Source organism: Lepidochelys olivacea (assembly GCF_965140295.1).
Source record: "Lepidochelys olivacea isolate rLepOli2 genome assembly, chromosome: 3".
Lineage (NCBI taxonomy): Eukaryota > Metazoa > Chordata > Testudines > Cheloniidae > Lepidochelys > Lepidochelys olivacea.
In genome coordinates this window covers 145,662,778-145,678,269 of record NC_140413.1, presented here as the reverse complement: position 1 = coordinate 145,678,269, position 15,492 = coordinate 145,662,778, and the positions used below count along the sequence as shown (strand labels likewise).

Sequence of the window (15,492 nt, the reverse complement as noted above, 5' to 3'; positions counted from 1 at the left end):
GGTTATTGGGGCCTGTTGTCTTCCTGGTCATTACTTAAGACCCATTGTCTTGATTTACAAAAGTAATTCCTTGCCCATATTTAAACTTCAAGAGAGACAAGGCCTCAAATAAAAATTTGCCAAATGGTCACATCTGGGATTCAGTGAAATAATCTTACACCCAGTATCAAGGCTCAGTCAAGCTGTTCAAAGCTACTTATTAAAATCAATAAACCAACTTATTAAAAATATAACCACTTAGTTTCTACTCGATGTCTACGTGACCATATGCATATATGTCATACCTACACTCATCTCATAGAAGCGTTGTGAAAATAAATTCATTAAATGTCTGTGAAACATTAAGATACTTCAGTGATAAGTGCCATCGGAAAGTCAAGGAGAAAAAAAAAATTAACAATTCTTTGTCTTCAGAGCAGGGTTTGAATGGTTTCCAGTAAACGACGCCTGGGGTTACACACTGAACAGTGAGGCTAAAACAAAATATTGAACAGCTACTTGAATGTTGCAAGCTATTTATTTATTTTTATAATCTTCAATTACTGTGTACTTATTTACTTAGTTTCCTAATTGTTACAAAGAAAAATGTTCCCATGTCATTAACCAGCTGAAGTTAGAAACATCAAGAAAACAGTTATTTGTGCATCACAGTGTTCCTGACCTGTATCAGCAAAAACCAACAAGGAGTCCTTGTGACACCTTAGAGACTAACAAATTTATTTGGACATAAGCTTTTGTGGGCTAAAACCTACTTCATCAGATGCATGGAATGAAAAATACAGTAAGCAGTACATATATTACAGGACATGAAAAGATTAGGGTTGCCTTACCAAGTGGGGGGTGGGGGAGGTCAGTGCTAACAAGGCCAATTCAATTAAGAAGGAAGTGGCCTATTCTCAACAAGAAAAGGAGTACTTGTGGCAAATCCTGGATTTGTGCTGGAAATGGCCCACCTTGATTATCATACACATTGTAAGGAGAATGATCACTTTACATAAGCTATTACCAGTAGGAGAGTGGGGTGGGAGGAGAGAAAACCTTTTGTAGTGATAAACATCTATTTTTTTCATGATTTGTGTGTATAAAAACAAACATCTTCTGCATTTTCCACAGCATGCATCCGCTGAAGTGAGCTGTAGCTCACGAAAGCTTATGCTCAAATAAATTGGTTAGTCTCTAAGGTGCCACAAGTACTCCTTTTCTTTTTGCTAATACAGACTAACACAGCTGTTACTCTGAAACCTATTCCCAACAGTTGACAAGAAGGGGTGAATATCAGAGGGAAAATTACTTTTGTAGTGCTAACAAGGCCAATGTACTCAAGGTGGACGTCCCATTCCCAATAGTTGACAAGAATGCGTGAGTATCAGCAGAGGGAAAATTACTTTTTGTAGTGACCTATCCATTCCCAGATTTCTTGTCAACTGTTGAGAATGGGAGATGTCCACCTTGATTGCACTGGCCTTGTTAGTACTACAAAAGTACTTTTCCCCTCTTGATATTCATCCCTTCTTGTCAACTGTTGACAAGCCATCCCACAATACCCCCCCCCCCCGATACAATCAATACAAATGTTCATGGCGAGGAGGTGCACCACCAAACACCAGGAGCCAAGTGGGCAGACACACACAAGCAATTTAACAACTGCAGTGGCTGTATGCCAACGTAAGTAAAGTTGACAATTTTATAGTGTTAACATGGCTTATCTCCAGAGTTTTTGTACCACTTTAGAAACCAATACAATTTAACAAGTACAACTCCCCAGCGTGGATGTAGTCATACCAGTATAGCTTCTCCCTGTGTATTTATGAGAATAAGTACTTACAAGGTAAAGCACATTTTTATTTCAATCATAAGTGTATTTGGCAGTATACATAACATGTCCTTTGTTTCACTGCTATAATGGGTAGTAATGCACATGGAGTTTTTTGTGCATGTCCTTTTTATTTTGTTGGTTTTTTTAAATGTTTCTCTGCTTATAAATGGGGGAACACTTCTGCTAAAAAAGTATGCTTTATGCTGTAATTTAAATATCCTCGGTCATATTCAAGAAAATCTGTTGTGGCTATGCTTTTCTCTCCCTCCCCTTTTGCTACTAATTCAGAAAAATAGGTTTAATCTGTGAAAAGTCTGATGCTGTAAGTCATGTTCTGTAGAATACTTTGAATAGTTTCCTATCAGCAATGAACACTTGTTAGGAGTGTAGCTGGAACCTCTTAGAGAAGAAAACTGTATTAGAGCTTTGTCATGAAGTGACAATGACTTACATGTTAACTAGGCTTTCAATGTTGGGGGTTGGGGGGGGAAGAGGGTAGAGAGAAAGGAAGGAAAGAAAGAGGGAGACCTGAATATTTTTATTTTCTCAAAGTACTCGCTGTTGAAAAACAAAAACAAATAGAGCAAAAACCAGTGAAAGACCAAACTTATTTTCTGTTGACCGTTAAAGTATTTAATGGTTTAATGTGGCTTCAAAGAATTTTTCTATAGTTTCGTAACTGAAGGGCTTCACAAGCAGTACAAAGTAGATAGAAGAGTACAGGCTAAATCACTTAGAAATAAATTACTCAGGACAGCAGACATCATTTGAAGCTTGTTAAGATATACACAGCAAGTATATTATCTCCCAGAAACACAAATAGTCTAACATTACTAACCTACAGTATTATAAATTAGATATCTGTAATGGTACTTGACTTTTATCCAAGTACTTTACAACATTAATCCTCAGAACACTCTTGTTCAGGAGCCAGATCAATATTGTAAACTCATTTTCTGAGACAGGCAAGTTACAGCTTCTCTGTCTGTTTCTCTAAGACCACAGAGGCTGTCTTTGTCAGAGTCAGGATCAGAATTCAGCACTTCTTTCTCACAGCATTAGACAACATATCTATCACTTTAAGTCATGAACTGTGGAAAAAAACAGCAGACAAAAACTTTAAAACAAGGCGCAAACTTGAAGTGTTAGTTTCTTTGCTGCCTTTTGTACTTCAGAGACATCCCTTGGTACTACTACGCTTCTAGATCAATTTTAAACTTTTTCAGTTAGGGGTATGATATCCAATAAACTAGCAGTACAAGCCCCCTACTGTGGGTAAGCTTCTAACAGATCAGACCCAGCACAGAGGAATATTCACTTTCACCTTATTATTATTATTCCATATTTTTCTAGTTTATTGTATGAGAACTTTAGCAGGTTTTCAAATTACTGTCATTTTCCATTGCTTAATTAAGATTCACACACTTAGGCAAGTCTCAACATTTTGTTTTCCTGGGAACTTGTTAGTTTACTTATTTAAACTACCCTCATAACTCAGACCAACATGACTAGTATTCTTTTAGAACATTTAAGTTTAACACTGCATTGAGTCACCACGTGAAGCTACAGCTGTGGACTTTTAGTTGAGTCCAATTCACTCATTTACATATCTGAAATAATCTCCTTGTAAATTCTTAGGATGTGTTGGAAAATAAATGTTATGACAAAGTAAAATTGCATAGACAGCTGTCAAGAACCACAACGTTTTCCATCCCAGCTCAGAGAACTTTTAAGAAAGTACTTCATGCAGGTTTGATTGCAACACAATATCCCTGAGCTGACTCTTTGGCCGAATTTAGGACTGCTTTGTTAAGTAGCATGTAATATAGCAACGTCCTAAGTGCTATGACACCAAATGTGAGTATGAGGATAAGTATACACAAAAAGTGTTGATCTAAAGTGAGCTAAAACAAAGGGAAGACAAGCAATTGAGAAGTACTAGTATTAAAGTAATTGTACGTTATATACTTCTGAAAAAGGAGCAGCAATTCCATCATCATGCAAAACATTGAGAGTCAAGGCAACCAAGAACACCTTAAGATTTTTCCTCTTTATTTAGGATATTTAAAGTCCCAACATTTTTTCATCTATCACTATAAATATAATATAATTTTGAACAACTTGCTTTTCCACAACTCTAAGCATTTGTGAAGCTGCACAAAGGTCAAAAGAGGACAAACAATTTGTGTTAGTTTTGTCCTTGTCAACGGTGAAATGCACTTTTTAAAAAGACACTTAACACAAAGACAGACAATATCAGTCTCATCCATTTTCAAATTGAGGTGTCTTGAGCGTCAAACTGGATAAACCACATCTTCCTTAAACTCCACAGTGCTAATATTATCTTTAAGACTTTTAAAAAAAAAATCACTCCTGTTCTTTTTGGAAGTTAAAGGCAGTTAGTCCCTGAAACCACTTACGTTGTTTTACGGATCAAGTATCATCATCTAGTGATAGGCCCTAGTGAAAGATACACAATAAGGAATTACAAGTTGAAAATTACTAAAAAATCAAGCGCTTACCTTCAATCCTTTTTAAAGCTGACAGGCAAGTATCCTGGCTTGGAAACTCAAATGGATTACTACAAGTGCGAATGGTGTCACATTCACATTTCCCATTGATTATGTTGCAACCGGTTACAAGGTTTTCATTGCAAGGTTCAAATCCAAGCAGCTGATCATCATCCCAATTTTCATCTGAAAAAACAAAATGAAGTCACTATGTTTACTGTATTTTCACTTAAGTCCACTTAACTGCCTTAAAGCTGCCCACAAAGGTGCCAACATTAGGCGCACTCAACAAGCTTTGGTTTTTTCCTATTTAAAAGAATTAAGTGCTATTATAAACTGGATACATTTTATATGCCACTTTTGTATATATAAAGTATGAGGGCCACATGCAGCAATTTTATTCATTCAGAAATATTAATCCAGACAATATGAATGCTGAATACTAGATTGTTACATTTCCCTATTCTGATATTAGTATTAATACTGAGGAAATAATTTGCATGTAGTAAGATCAAGTGCATGGGAAAAATGCAAAAAAGCAGCACTCTCACTTGTGCAAACTGCGATACCTTTAGCAAACTACTTGAAATTAGAATGATTTGCTGGAGAGAATCTGAATAATCAGGATTATACAGGGAAGAGGTAAAATTGCTTTACTGAGTGAGATAATGAGGAGACATTGGAAATTAACAGAAGTTATAGGACCTACTGCACGCTATATGTAGTCATTCTGTGGAATTAAACTTCTGCAAGAGGTCTGAGTCAAATACTATAGTGAATTTGAGAGAGGTCTGATAACAGTGGCCTTGCAAGCACCCATCATTATACTAGGAAAAACTGCTCTACTGTCTCACAGGCTCTTCGCTGCCAACTGCTAAGGAGCTTCTTAAGGAGCTCGTTTATAGATCTTAGGAGCTGTATAAGTAGGGGCATAGCGAGCAGATCGAGGGACGTGATCGTTCCCCTCTATTCGACATTGGTGAGGCCTCATCTGGAGTACTGTGTCCAGTTTTGGGCCCCACACTTCAAGAAGGATGTGGATAAATTGGAGAGAGTCCAGCGAAGGGCAACAAAAATGATTAGGGGACTGGAACACATGAGTTATGAGGAGAGGCTGAGGGAGCTGGGATTGTTTAGCCTGCAGAAGAGAAGAATGAGGGGGGATTTGATAGCTGCTTTCAACTACCTGAAAGGGGGTTCCAAAGAGGATGGCTCTAGACTGTTCTCAATGGTAGCAGATGACAGAACGAGGAGTAATGGTCTCAAGTTGCAGTGGGGGAGGTTTAGATTGGATATTAGGAAAAACTTTTTCACTAAGAGGGTGGTGAAACACTGGAATGCGTTACCTAGGGAGGTGGTAAAATCTCCTTCCTTAGAGGTTTTTAAGGTCAGGCTTGACAAAGCCCTGGCTGGGATTATTTAACTGGGAATTGGTCCTGCTTTGAGCAGGGGGTTGGACTAGATGACCTTCTGGGGTCCCTTCCAACCCTGATATTCTATGATTCTCTTAGTGATAAGACTGTACTTTTGAAAAAAGAAGATTAAGTTCCATCCACAGTCACTGAAGTTCACATAGCTATGGTGTAAGATACTATCATTAACTAAATGTGGCTAGGGAGAATTACATCTCCTTCCTGAATACTATAATGATCAACATGTGCCATAAAGCACAAATGCCCCAGAAGCCCCCCACAAGAGAACTATACAACAGGCTTAGTACACTATGCACAATTGTTGCACAGGTAGCGAGAGATTAAACACAAAAAAAAAAAAAATCACATTAGTCACTGCCAAATGTGGGACGCTGGACTAGAGGGGACAGTGTTTGATTCAGCCTGGCAAATCCTCTGTTGCTAGGAAACAGTCTGAAGTTGTTAACAATCAAATCCTATTAATGACACAAAAAAGGATTCATGAAAATCTTATTTTACCAATGCACCCAAAGAGCAAAACTAGCATCCTTTGCTTTGCAGGGCCAGTGCCGTTTCCAATAAAGTTGAAGATAGTTTTAAAGATCATGGCAAACTGTAGTTGCTTTAAAAGGCATAATGAGACTAGGCAGCAGGACAAGGAAGTGCAAACGAGTTTCAAACATCATGGAAAATAAAACTTTCTTCCCTTAAAGAGATTACTCACCAGTAACTCTGAGCAAGAGTCACTTCTGAACTAACTGGATATTAGAGCATGATGATAAAGCCAAAGAGTAGTGTCTGGTGAAAGTGTGCACTGAATTCTAGATTACTTCTTCACATATCTCCACCAGAGGAACACGTTTAATGTATACCACTGATGGTGCTGCTGTGGGTATTTAAACCAGGAGGTACTGGTTTCCTAGCTAAGATGTAACATCGCATCCAGCAGGGAAGTGTCCAGAAATGTGTTTTCACAGGTATGTGTCCCTATGATACAAACTGCCTGCCTGAATTTCTAAAGGGCTTGGTCTTTTCCAGATATGAATGGAGTATTCTTTTCACATCTATTATATGGAGATATGTTTCCCCAGAATGTGAAAGGTCTCAGGAAGAACACAGGAAAATGCACTGGACAGGTGAAAATCTGAGGCCACCTTAGGCCGGGATGAGGCATCACTGGTCAGTGTCTTTAGAGACCACAGTACAAAAGTGGCACGGTCATCAACGTATTAAACTCACTTGCCCTCTTAGTAGATGTAATCACTTTGAGGAAGTCTGATTTGATCAATAAATTCTCTAGAAAAGCTTAAATGAGATGGCTCATAAGGAGGGTTTATTAGCTTTGTTAGGACAAGATTTAGCTTCAATGATAGTGGGGGAGAGGGGAAGGGGAAGGAGAAGACATTTACCATGCTGTTGAGGAGCCTGAGGACTATAGGGTGAGAAGGCATACACATTTTAAGGACAAACCTAATGAGCTCCTATTCTTACAAGGTGGACTTTTAAGGAAGCCATACCTAAACCCAAAAAACTAAGGTTTAGATGGGACTCCAGGACTGCAGTGATCCTAGCCTAATATTGAGTTAGTCCTTTACTAGTGACCCAGATGGTGAACCACAGCCTTTTCTCTTTATAGCAACTCAGGCTGGAACCTTTCCTGGATTGCAGTCGGATGGCTTGGACGCTGAGGGGTGGGGGGAATCCACATTAGTCAAAAGGTCATCCTCCATGTTGCAAGGTGCAACGTCTCTAGGCTGGATACAGAATCCCCCCTTGCTGTTGAGACAAGATGCCCAAAGAGGCAGCAGGTAATGTGGCTTTCTGGCCAGCTGCAGAATACACAGGGCACCAGTACTCGTGAGACAACTTTAAAGCTATTAATACATCTCTGCCCAACATGATCTTTATGACCTTGGGTATCTGGGAGACAAGGTATACAGACAGTGTTGGCTACTGGCTGTAAAAATATATGCAGGAGGAAGCTTTTGCCCCCTCTGCACTTGGCATTTGGTGTTTTGTTTGGAGGCAAAGATCTCTATTACTGTGACTGAATAGACTACAATGGAAGTACTCTGAACTGGTAATGTTTTGTCGTCATGCAAAAGCTCAGGCACTTGATGAGACTGTCATGAAAGGAAGCATGTCCTTTAAGTTGAGAGCCACATAACAGTCTCCTTGGGATAAAAGAAGGATAAGGCCTCCTAGGTTGTGCATCTTGAATGCTCATATGTGCCTGCTGATGTTTCTGAGGTTGAGGACAGATTTCAGATAACTGCTCTTCCAGTGTTACTAGAAAGGCCTGTAGGTCAAGAAGAGAGTCATAGAGAAGGCTTTATAGGGAGATGGTTTTTTGTTTGAGACTGGGTTAGAAAGGAGGGAATGAAGAGAGGGTGATTGGAGATATGGTGCAATTGGTATAGGGCTCTCAACCGTACCCTCAAAATTGCTGCTTGGAGTAAGATACTGTGAGGAATCCTACTTCTGTACTGCCAAGGATGTTTGCCAGCAGAAGGTGTAGAAGATGCCTATGAAACTCCATCCCTTGACGTTGTAAGGGAGACTGCTCCTGAAGGTATAACACTGATAGAAGAGAGGCTTCTTCTTCAACTCGGAGGAAGTTAATTCCAGAGGGTGGACAGCAGCCTAAATATTCTACAGCGCCTTGTCACTAGGGAAGCCGCTACCCTCCAACGGGAGGTCTGATTTTCTCCTAGGATTCCAGTGATCTGTCAGCACTAGGTAAGGGATCAGCATCAAGGGAGGGCATGGTCCCTGGCACAGTGCTCTGTACTAAAGATGATTTTGTGGCTTCCAAAAGAGTCTTCATGGAGCTCTGTATGTAGAGTCACAAGCAGCTGGAGTGAGCCCTGGCATGGCTCCAGACTCCAGAAGGATACCAAGTCAGGAAAGGAGTGCAATGCCCCAAAGGTTATTCAGAGGATCCTGCAAGCTTTTCTCCAAAGAAACTGAAGGCACTCCAAGGTGGCTCTGGAGTGGAACCTGAGGAACAGTTACAGTGCAGAATCAGGTAGCAGAAGAATCATGCAGCAGAGCAACTAGCACCATCGACAGTGCTAGACCCCAACTCAGAACACAGACTGAAGTGCTATCAGAATCTGAACAAGTGAGAGCGTGTCATACTGAGTGTGTGTGGCACACTGTATATCAGGCTACCGGTGGCATCAACATAAGTATTACCAAACATGGACAGGTATGCCCATCTCCACAAAAGTTATTTTCACACTACTGCTGGTCCTGGAAAGTAGGCAGTGCTCAGCAATTCACACGTACTATATAGAAACCCACTGAGCTATTCCCTCAGTTTATTTCCATCAAATGCTTGAATTAAGGGGGACAGACTTCAGAAGAACCGCTGCATTATTGATTTTTACTCAGACCAAGTAACTAAGACTTTGATACATCATTGATGATTTTCTGAAAATTGGTACTTCATTCTTAGGGCTTATCTAGATCTGAAATACAATTTGGATTGAAGTAGTGTGTGAATTTAAAGCAGAACATCCATTCCAGAACAATTCCATGTGGAGATGAACACTAGCTCCTAGAAGTACAGCCTCAGGAAAGTGTTACATGATGGTGAAATGTCTCTTTCCTGACCTCTTCACAATATAAAAGCAGGTAATAAGGTACTTTATTGAACACCATTGTAGCATTTGTTCTAATTATAGTATAGGAAATGTCTGGATTACGCTACCCTGCATTACAAGAGTTAGATACACTTGTTTCTAGAGACAAAAAGTGTGATTGTGTTAGATGCTAACCTGAAGCTCCATCTTTGCTTTAAAAAGGCACACATGCATGTAATGTACAAGTGATGAGAAAGTAACTATGTCAGGGAAGAATATACTGCTGCTGAAAGGACAGTGAAATGTTACACAGTATGAAAATATTTGACTCAAAGTTGGTGCACTAAGACTAAAGAAAAACTTTACTACACTGATACTAACCTTCCTGCCCCTCCATTCTCCTCCTCCCGTCACCAAACCTTTTTCCTGTACTTTGTTTTCCTCTTTTTCCTGCATACTATTTCAGGCACTCCTTACTCCCACTGAATCTCTTTTTACATCCCAGCCTCTTTCCTTCTCAGACAATATCCTTGTGAACATACACTACTGCTACATAGCCGGCATCGTATTTTTCCACACTCAATCTCTATCAAGCTAACAAAAGAAAAATGTACGTGTGTGTGCGCGCATGCGACTACAAATAAGCATCCAGGTTGAAAGATCAACTTTGCACCCTCCTTAATATACTTTATCTTTAGATAAAAGATGTACGGGAGTTTCCAGTGTATTGTGAAAACGTTAGCAAACACTGTAGCTGAAGTTGTACTTCTGAAATGGTCACCTTCGAGTTGACTTTTAGGTGACTGAAGGTGGATTTCTGGGGGAGAGCAAGAAACAAGAAGCAGCATGCAGGGAGTTGAAAAAAAAAGTGTGATTCTGTGATTTGAGCATGAAAAAAAAGGGGGGGGGGTATTTTAAATGAAGTCTTGTGACTTATTTTCTCATCTGACCCCTCACAGTTCCACAGCTGAAAGAGCCTAGGGATGGAATAAGAAAGTGGCATAAAAATAGCCTTCACTGAGGGAGCCTTGTCCTGTTCCAGAGGAAGTAGATTTTTGAAGGCTTATAACAGTCAAATCAAAACTAAGTTTCAGACCGGCCATTAAATATTCCTAAACTTGCGAAGTGCAGCCCTAAGGAAAAATGTGCTGCACATGAATGAAATAAATACAGCTGTGCACTGGAATAGCCAATAGTTTGCTATGAATCATTGAAAACACTTGGGACTGACAGAAGGGATCCTGCAGAAGTTCTAAAGTTAAGTGGGTTGAAGGAATGGCAACTGCAGACAGCTCTTTGGCTTCTGGCTCTACAGGAAGACAACACCCTGGAAAGGAAAGTCAAATGGGGAAGAGGTGTAGAATTTACTATCCACCTTTTAAGTAGATGCGTGGCCAGTGCCAAACCTAGAGAAGTCACAAAAGATAGGGCTATTCATGAAGGAAGCTTGTGCTTCTAGACTGGATGTAGTCCCCGAGCAGCACACCTCCACTGAAGTCACGAACCAGAGATTAGAGCCAGTCATTAATTTTTCAATAAAGTGTTTGTTGAAAAATGCTGACTTGTTGAAACAAACTTTCTGCAGGAAAGCATCTAGTTTTGACAAGAAAAAAAACACCACACACACACACTTACACTTTAGTCAGGTATGTTTGCCAGATCCAAGACGAAATTTCTGGCCAAAACCAGAGAGATCCATCCACCCTAGAATAGTCAAGAATTCATTGGTTGAGTAACTCACCTGGTATGTTGAACCCCAGATTCAAGTCCCTGTTCTGCCTGATTTGGAGCAGAGTCTTGAACCTGGGTGTGACGTTGCACTCCATAATGCTGTATAGAAATATGCTTATGAGTGTAAATATGACATAACTGTTTTATGCTATATATATATGCCATGTAACATATCTTTGAAAAGGTTATATTCTACTGCATGTATTCATCTTATTCATATGCATGTATCATTTTTATATCTGAAGTTATAAGCATTGGCTCTATGCTTGTATTTAAAGTGTTTGCTGTAGAAGCACCTAAGGCAGATTTGGTCAACATAGCGTGAAGCGATTATTCAAGTAAATGGAAGTACTTGGCTAACAATGAACCTTGATAGACGCCAATCCACATCTGAACTTTCCTGGGAACGTTCGGGCTAACATGTGGGCAATGGCGTCAACCTGCAGAGCACCAAGTCATGCATGGACATGTGACTTGCCCATGTGACTCCAAAACTCCATCTTGTAGCTGTAATTCCACACAGGGGGAAAGAGAGGTTTCCACCCACAAAAGAGACTAAACCAGCCCCTAGAAACCCCTCTATTTTGTCTTCAGCTGGCCCAAGAGAGAGCATCTCCACCCCAAAGAGATGCCTGAAAGAAACTGTAACGAAGGACATAACTACAGGGGTGTGAGTGATTGCTGGACCCAGGAAGTCTAGTCTGTAAAAGAAGCTTATTGGAACATCTGAGGGTGAGATTTACCTGCATTTAGTTTCTTACTGTAGTAGACTTAGACTTGCATGTTTGTTTTATTTTGCTTGGTAATTTACTTAGTTCTGTCTGCCATTACTTGGAACTACTTAAATCCTATTTTTTATATTTAATGAAATCACTTTTTACTTATTAACCAACCCAGAGCAAGTATTAATACCTGGGGTAGCAAACAGCTGTGCATCTCTCTCTCTATATATATATATATCAGTGTTATAGAGGGCGAACAATTTATGAGTTTACCCTGTATAAGCTTTATACAGAGTAAAACGGATTTATTCAGGGTTTGGATCCCATTGGGAACTGGGTATCTGGGTGTTGGAGACAGGAGCACTTCTTAAGCTGTTTTCAGTTAAGCCTGCAGCTTTTGCGGGGGGGGGGGGGATGTGGTTCAGACCAGGGTCTGTGTCTGTAGCAGACTAGAGTGTCTGGCACAACCAGGCAAGGTACTAAAGTCCCAAGCTGCCAGGGAAAACGGGCTCAAGTGGCAGTCCCAAGGGGGTTTCTATGACCCAACCCGTCACGCTGGGCCTCCCACATTTCCAGTTAGTGCCTTAAGCACCAGATTAGAGGGTCATTTTTTCCTGTTAGAGTTGTTTGGATTATTGGCTGGGGCAAGAGCTGGGTGTCACAAAAATTTCAAGAGATAAGCAGAGTGATAAGCAGAGTGTATGTTGGTGTATCTGCTGAGGCTCTTTTCCTTCTGTTCAGGAAAGTGATGGGTTGCCAAAGGCAGAAGATTCTGCAGCAGTTCAAAGAAGTGGATCAAAAAGGCAGGATATCTGGAGTCCTGAAAGGAGAATGGTATTTGATGAGCTGAGGAACTGCATTGAAACCCACCAAGTGTTAGGGCCAACAGAGCTGAACTAAAGTACTAGTTGACTCAGCTGTGGTGCACATGGCACTTGCTACCAGGGGATGTGTCAAGATAAGGGCCAGTAACACCGCACTGCAGAGGCCACAGGAAAGATTACTACAATTTGTTGTTTGCAGCGTTGTTGTAGTTGTGTCTTCTGAGGTTTCCATGGTATGCATCCGATGAAGTGAGCTGTAGCTCACGAAAGCTCATGCTCAAATAAATTGGTTAGTCTCTAAGGTGCCACAAGTCCTCCTTTTCTTTTTAGAGAAGCAAGGTGGGTGATGTAATCTCTTTTATTGGACCAACTTCTGTTGGCGAAAGATCCAAGCTTACACATAGCTCTTCTTCACATCTGGGAAATGAAGTGTTACTGTCACAGCTAAATACAAGGTGGAACAGATTGTTCAGCGGAGTTTTTTTACTCAAGACAGACTCTTCCCTAGAATTATTACCTAGGTCCCACCTCTTCATACCTATAAAAGAGCACCAGATGCCACTCGGGATATGTCTACACAGCATTTTGGAGACCACAAAAGCAAGCCTCCCACATTGGGTGAACAGACTTTGGCAAAAAGAGCAGCGTAGACAGTGCTTCAAAGATGCAGCTTGGTTGGAGCTCAGGTTCTGAAGTCTAGCAAATCTGTTGACCTGGCTTGGGAGGCTCACGCTCAGTCTCCAAAATGCTGTGTAGATATAGCCTCATTCTTTCCTTCTCATTCCTAGACTGCTGCTCTGTAAGTGAATGTCTGATGACAGCCCGGAAGAGCTTACTTATGCATCCTATTCTAGCAGGGCCTACTTCCAGGCCCTGTCAGCTTGTGCTGCCTCCTCTGGGACACCTGCAGTCACCCTCAACAGGGAGTGAGGGTGACTGTGCCTGACAGAACGCCTTTCTGCTGGGGCTTGTCACTGGGCAAGTACACCTGTCACCCTGGGGGTGCGACAAGGGCAGTAGTCCCACTGTTAAGTCAATATGGCTACCTTCAGCCTCAGGGCTGCATGGCCCAATGACTGACATCAATAGGACTCCCCTTGTCTGCAGGGAAGTGCAGCCTAATGGCCAGAGTCAATAGGACTTCCCTCAGATGCAGGGAAGCACGGCCTCATCTGATAGCCAGAGTCAACAGGAGGGCGTTTGGTGGGCCGCCCCCAAAAGGGGGTGGCCGGGATGGGGGATCCAGGCCCTCCTTGCTCCACTAGGTCCCAGCCCAGGGCCCTGGTAGTGGCAAATGGGTTCGCCACCAAGTCGGCAGGGAATCTGCCCACAACACGCCGACTGCTGCAGGGACACGGAACATAAGAATGGGCATACTGGGTCAGACCAAAGGTCCAACCAGCCCAGTATCCTGTCTACCGACAGTGGCCAACACCAGGTGCCTCAGAGGGAGTGAGCCTAACAGGTAATGATCTAGTGATCTATCTCCTGCCATCCATCTCCACCCTCTGACAAACAGAGACTAGGGACACCATTCCTTACCCATCCTGGCTAATAGCCATTAATGGACTTAACCTCCAGGAATTTATCCAGTTCTCTTTTAAACCCTGTTATAGTCCTAGCCTTCACAACCTCCTGGGCAAGGAGTTCCACAGGTTGACTGTGCACTGAATGAAGAAGAACTTCCTTTTATTTGTTTTAAACCTGCTACCCATTAATTTCATTTGGTGGCCCCTAGTTCTTATGTTATGGGAACAAGTAAATAACTTTTCCTTATTCACTTTCTCCACACCACTCATGATCATATCCCCCCTTAGTCTCCTCTTTTCCAAGTTGAAAAGCCCTAGCCCCTTTAATCTCTCCTCATATGGGACCCGTTCCAAACCCCTAATCATTTTAGTTGCCCTTTTCTGAACCTTTTCTAATGTCAGTATATCTTTTTTGATATGAGGGGACCACATCTGTATGCAGTATTCAAGATGTGGGCGTACCATGGATTTATAGAAGGGCAATAAGATATTCTCAGTCTTATTCTCCATCCTTTTTTTAAATGATTCCTAACATCCCATTTGCTTTTTTGACAGCTGCTGCACACTGCATGGATGTCTTCAGAGAACTATCCACGATGACTCCAAGATCTTTCTACTGATGAGTTGTAGCTAAGTTAGCCCCCCATCATATTGTAAGTATAATTGGGGTTATTTTTTCCCAATGTGCATTACTTTACATTTATCCACATTAAATTTCATTTGTCATTTTGTTGCCCAATCACTTAGTTTTGTGAGATCTTTTTGAAATTCTTCACAGACTAGCTAGTCCCTCCCTGAGCTACTTCCTACCGCGACTCCTGCAGTTGAAGTCGGGGTGTCTTCGGAGTCTTTGGGCTCCTTGGGCGGCGACTCCAAGCTCCTTGGGGGGGTCCGCAGGTACCGGGCACTTGCCTAGGCCTCGGCATCTCCTGCTCCAGCAGTCCAGGATCCTGGCTGCTCCTTGGGAGGAGACAACGAGGTACGTCCTTCGTCCTCACCAGTCAGCCCAGACTGAGGTAGGCTGCTCCCTTTTATACTGCAGCTGCAGTTGGAGCATGCCCAACAGGATCAAGGGGCCATGGTTTCCTCTCCTAAGAGTGCTGCCTTAAACCCTTCTGCTCCAGTGCAGGGGAAGTACACCCCCTGTCACAGGGCTGGACTCCCCACAGAAGTCAACCCTAGCACTGTCCTCAAGCATCTGACAGATCTATGCAAAGCCAAGCCTATTAGCCCTTATATAGTATTGCAATTCGGAGGGGGGGAGGGGTCTTCGTATTTGTTATTTCTTAATGACTCCAGGAGTTGGGGCTTCATGTGATAATCTCTACTTGCCTATTTTTTTTTAAATAAAGTTTCTAATC

At 41.7% G+C, this 15,492-nt stretch overlaps 1 protein-coding gene across 6 annotated transcripts in view; it reads right to left on the bottom strand.

Moving 5' to 3' along the window:
* Positions 1-15,492, bottom strand: part of CRIM1 (cysteine rich transmembrane BMP regulator 1) — a 301,489-nt gene that overhangs the window by 273,326 nt on the left and 12,671 nt on the right. For all 6 annotated transcript variants that reach the window (XM_084625219.1, XM_084625220.1, XM_084625222.1 and 3 more), the window contains exon 2: positions 4,339-4,512. In XM_084625219.1, coding sequence (XP_084481345.1) covers positions 4,339-4,512 — 174 coding nt within the window. The remainder of the gene's footprint in view (positions 1-4,338; positions 4,513-15,492) is intronic.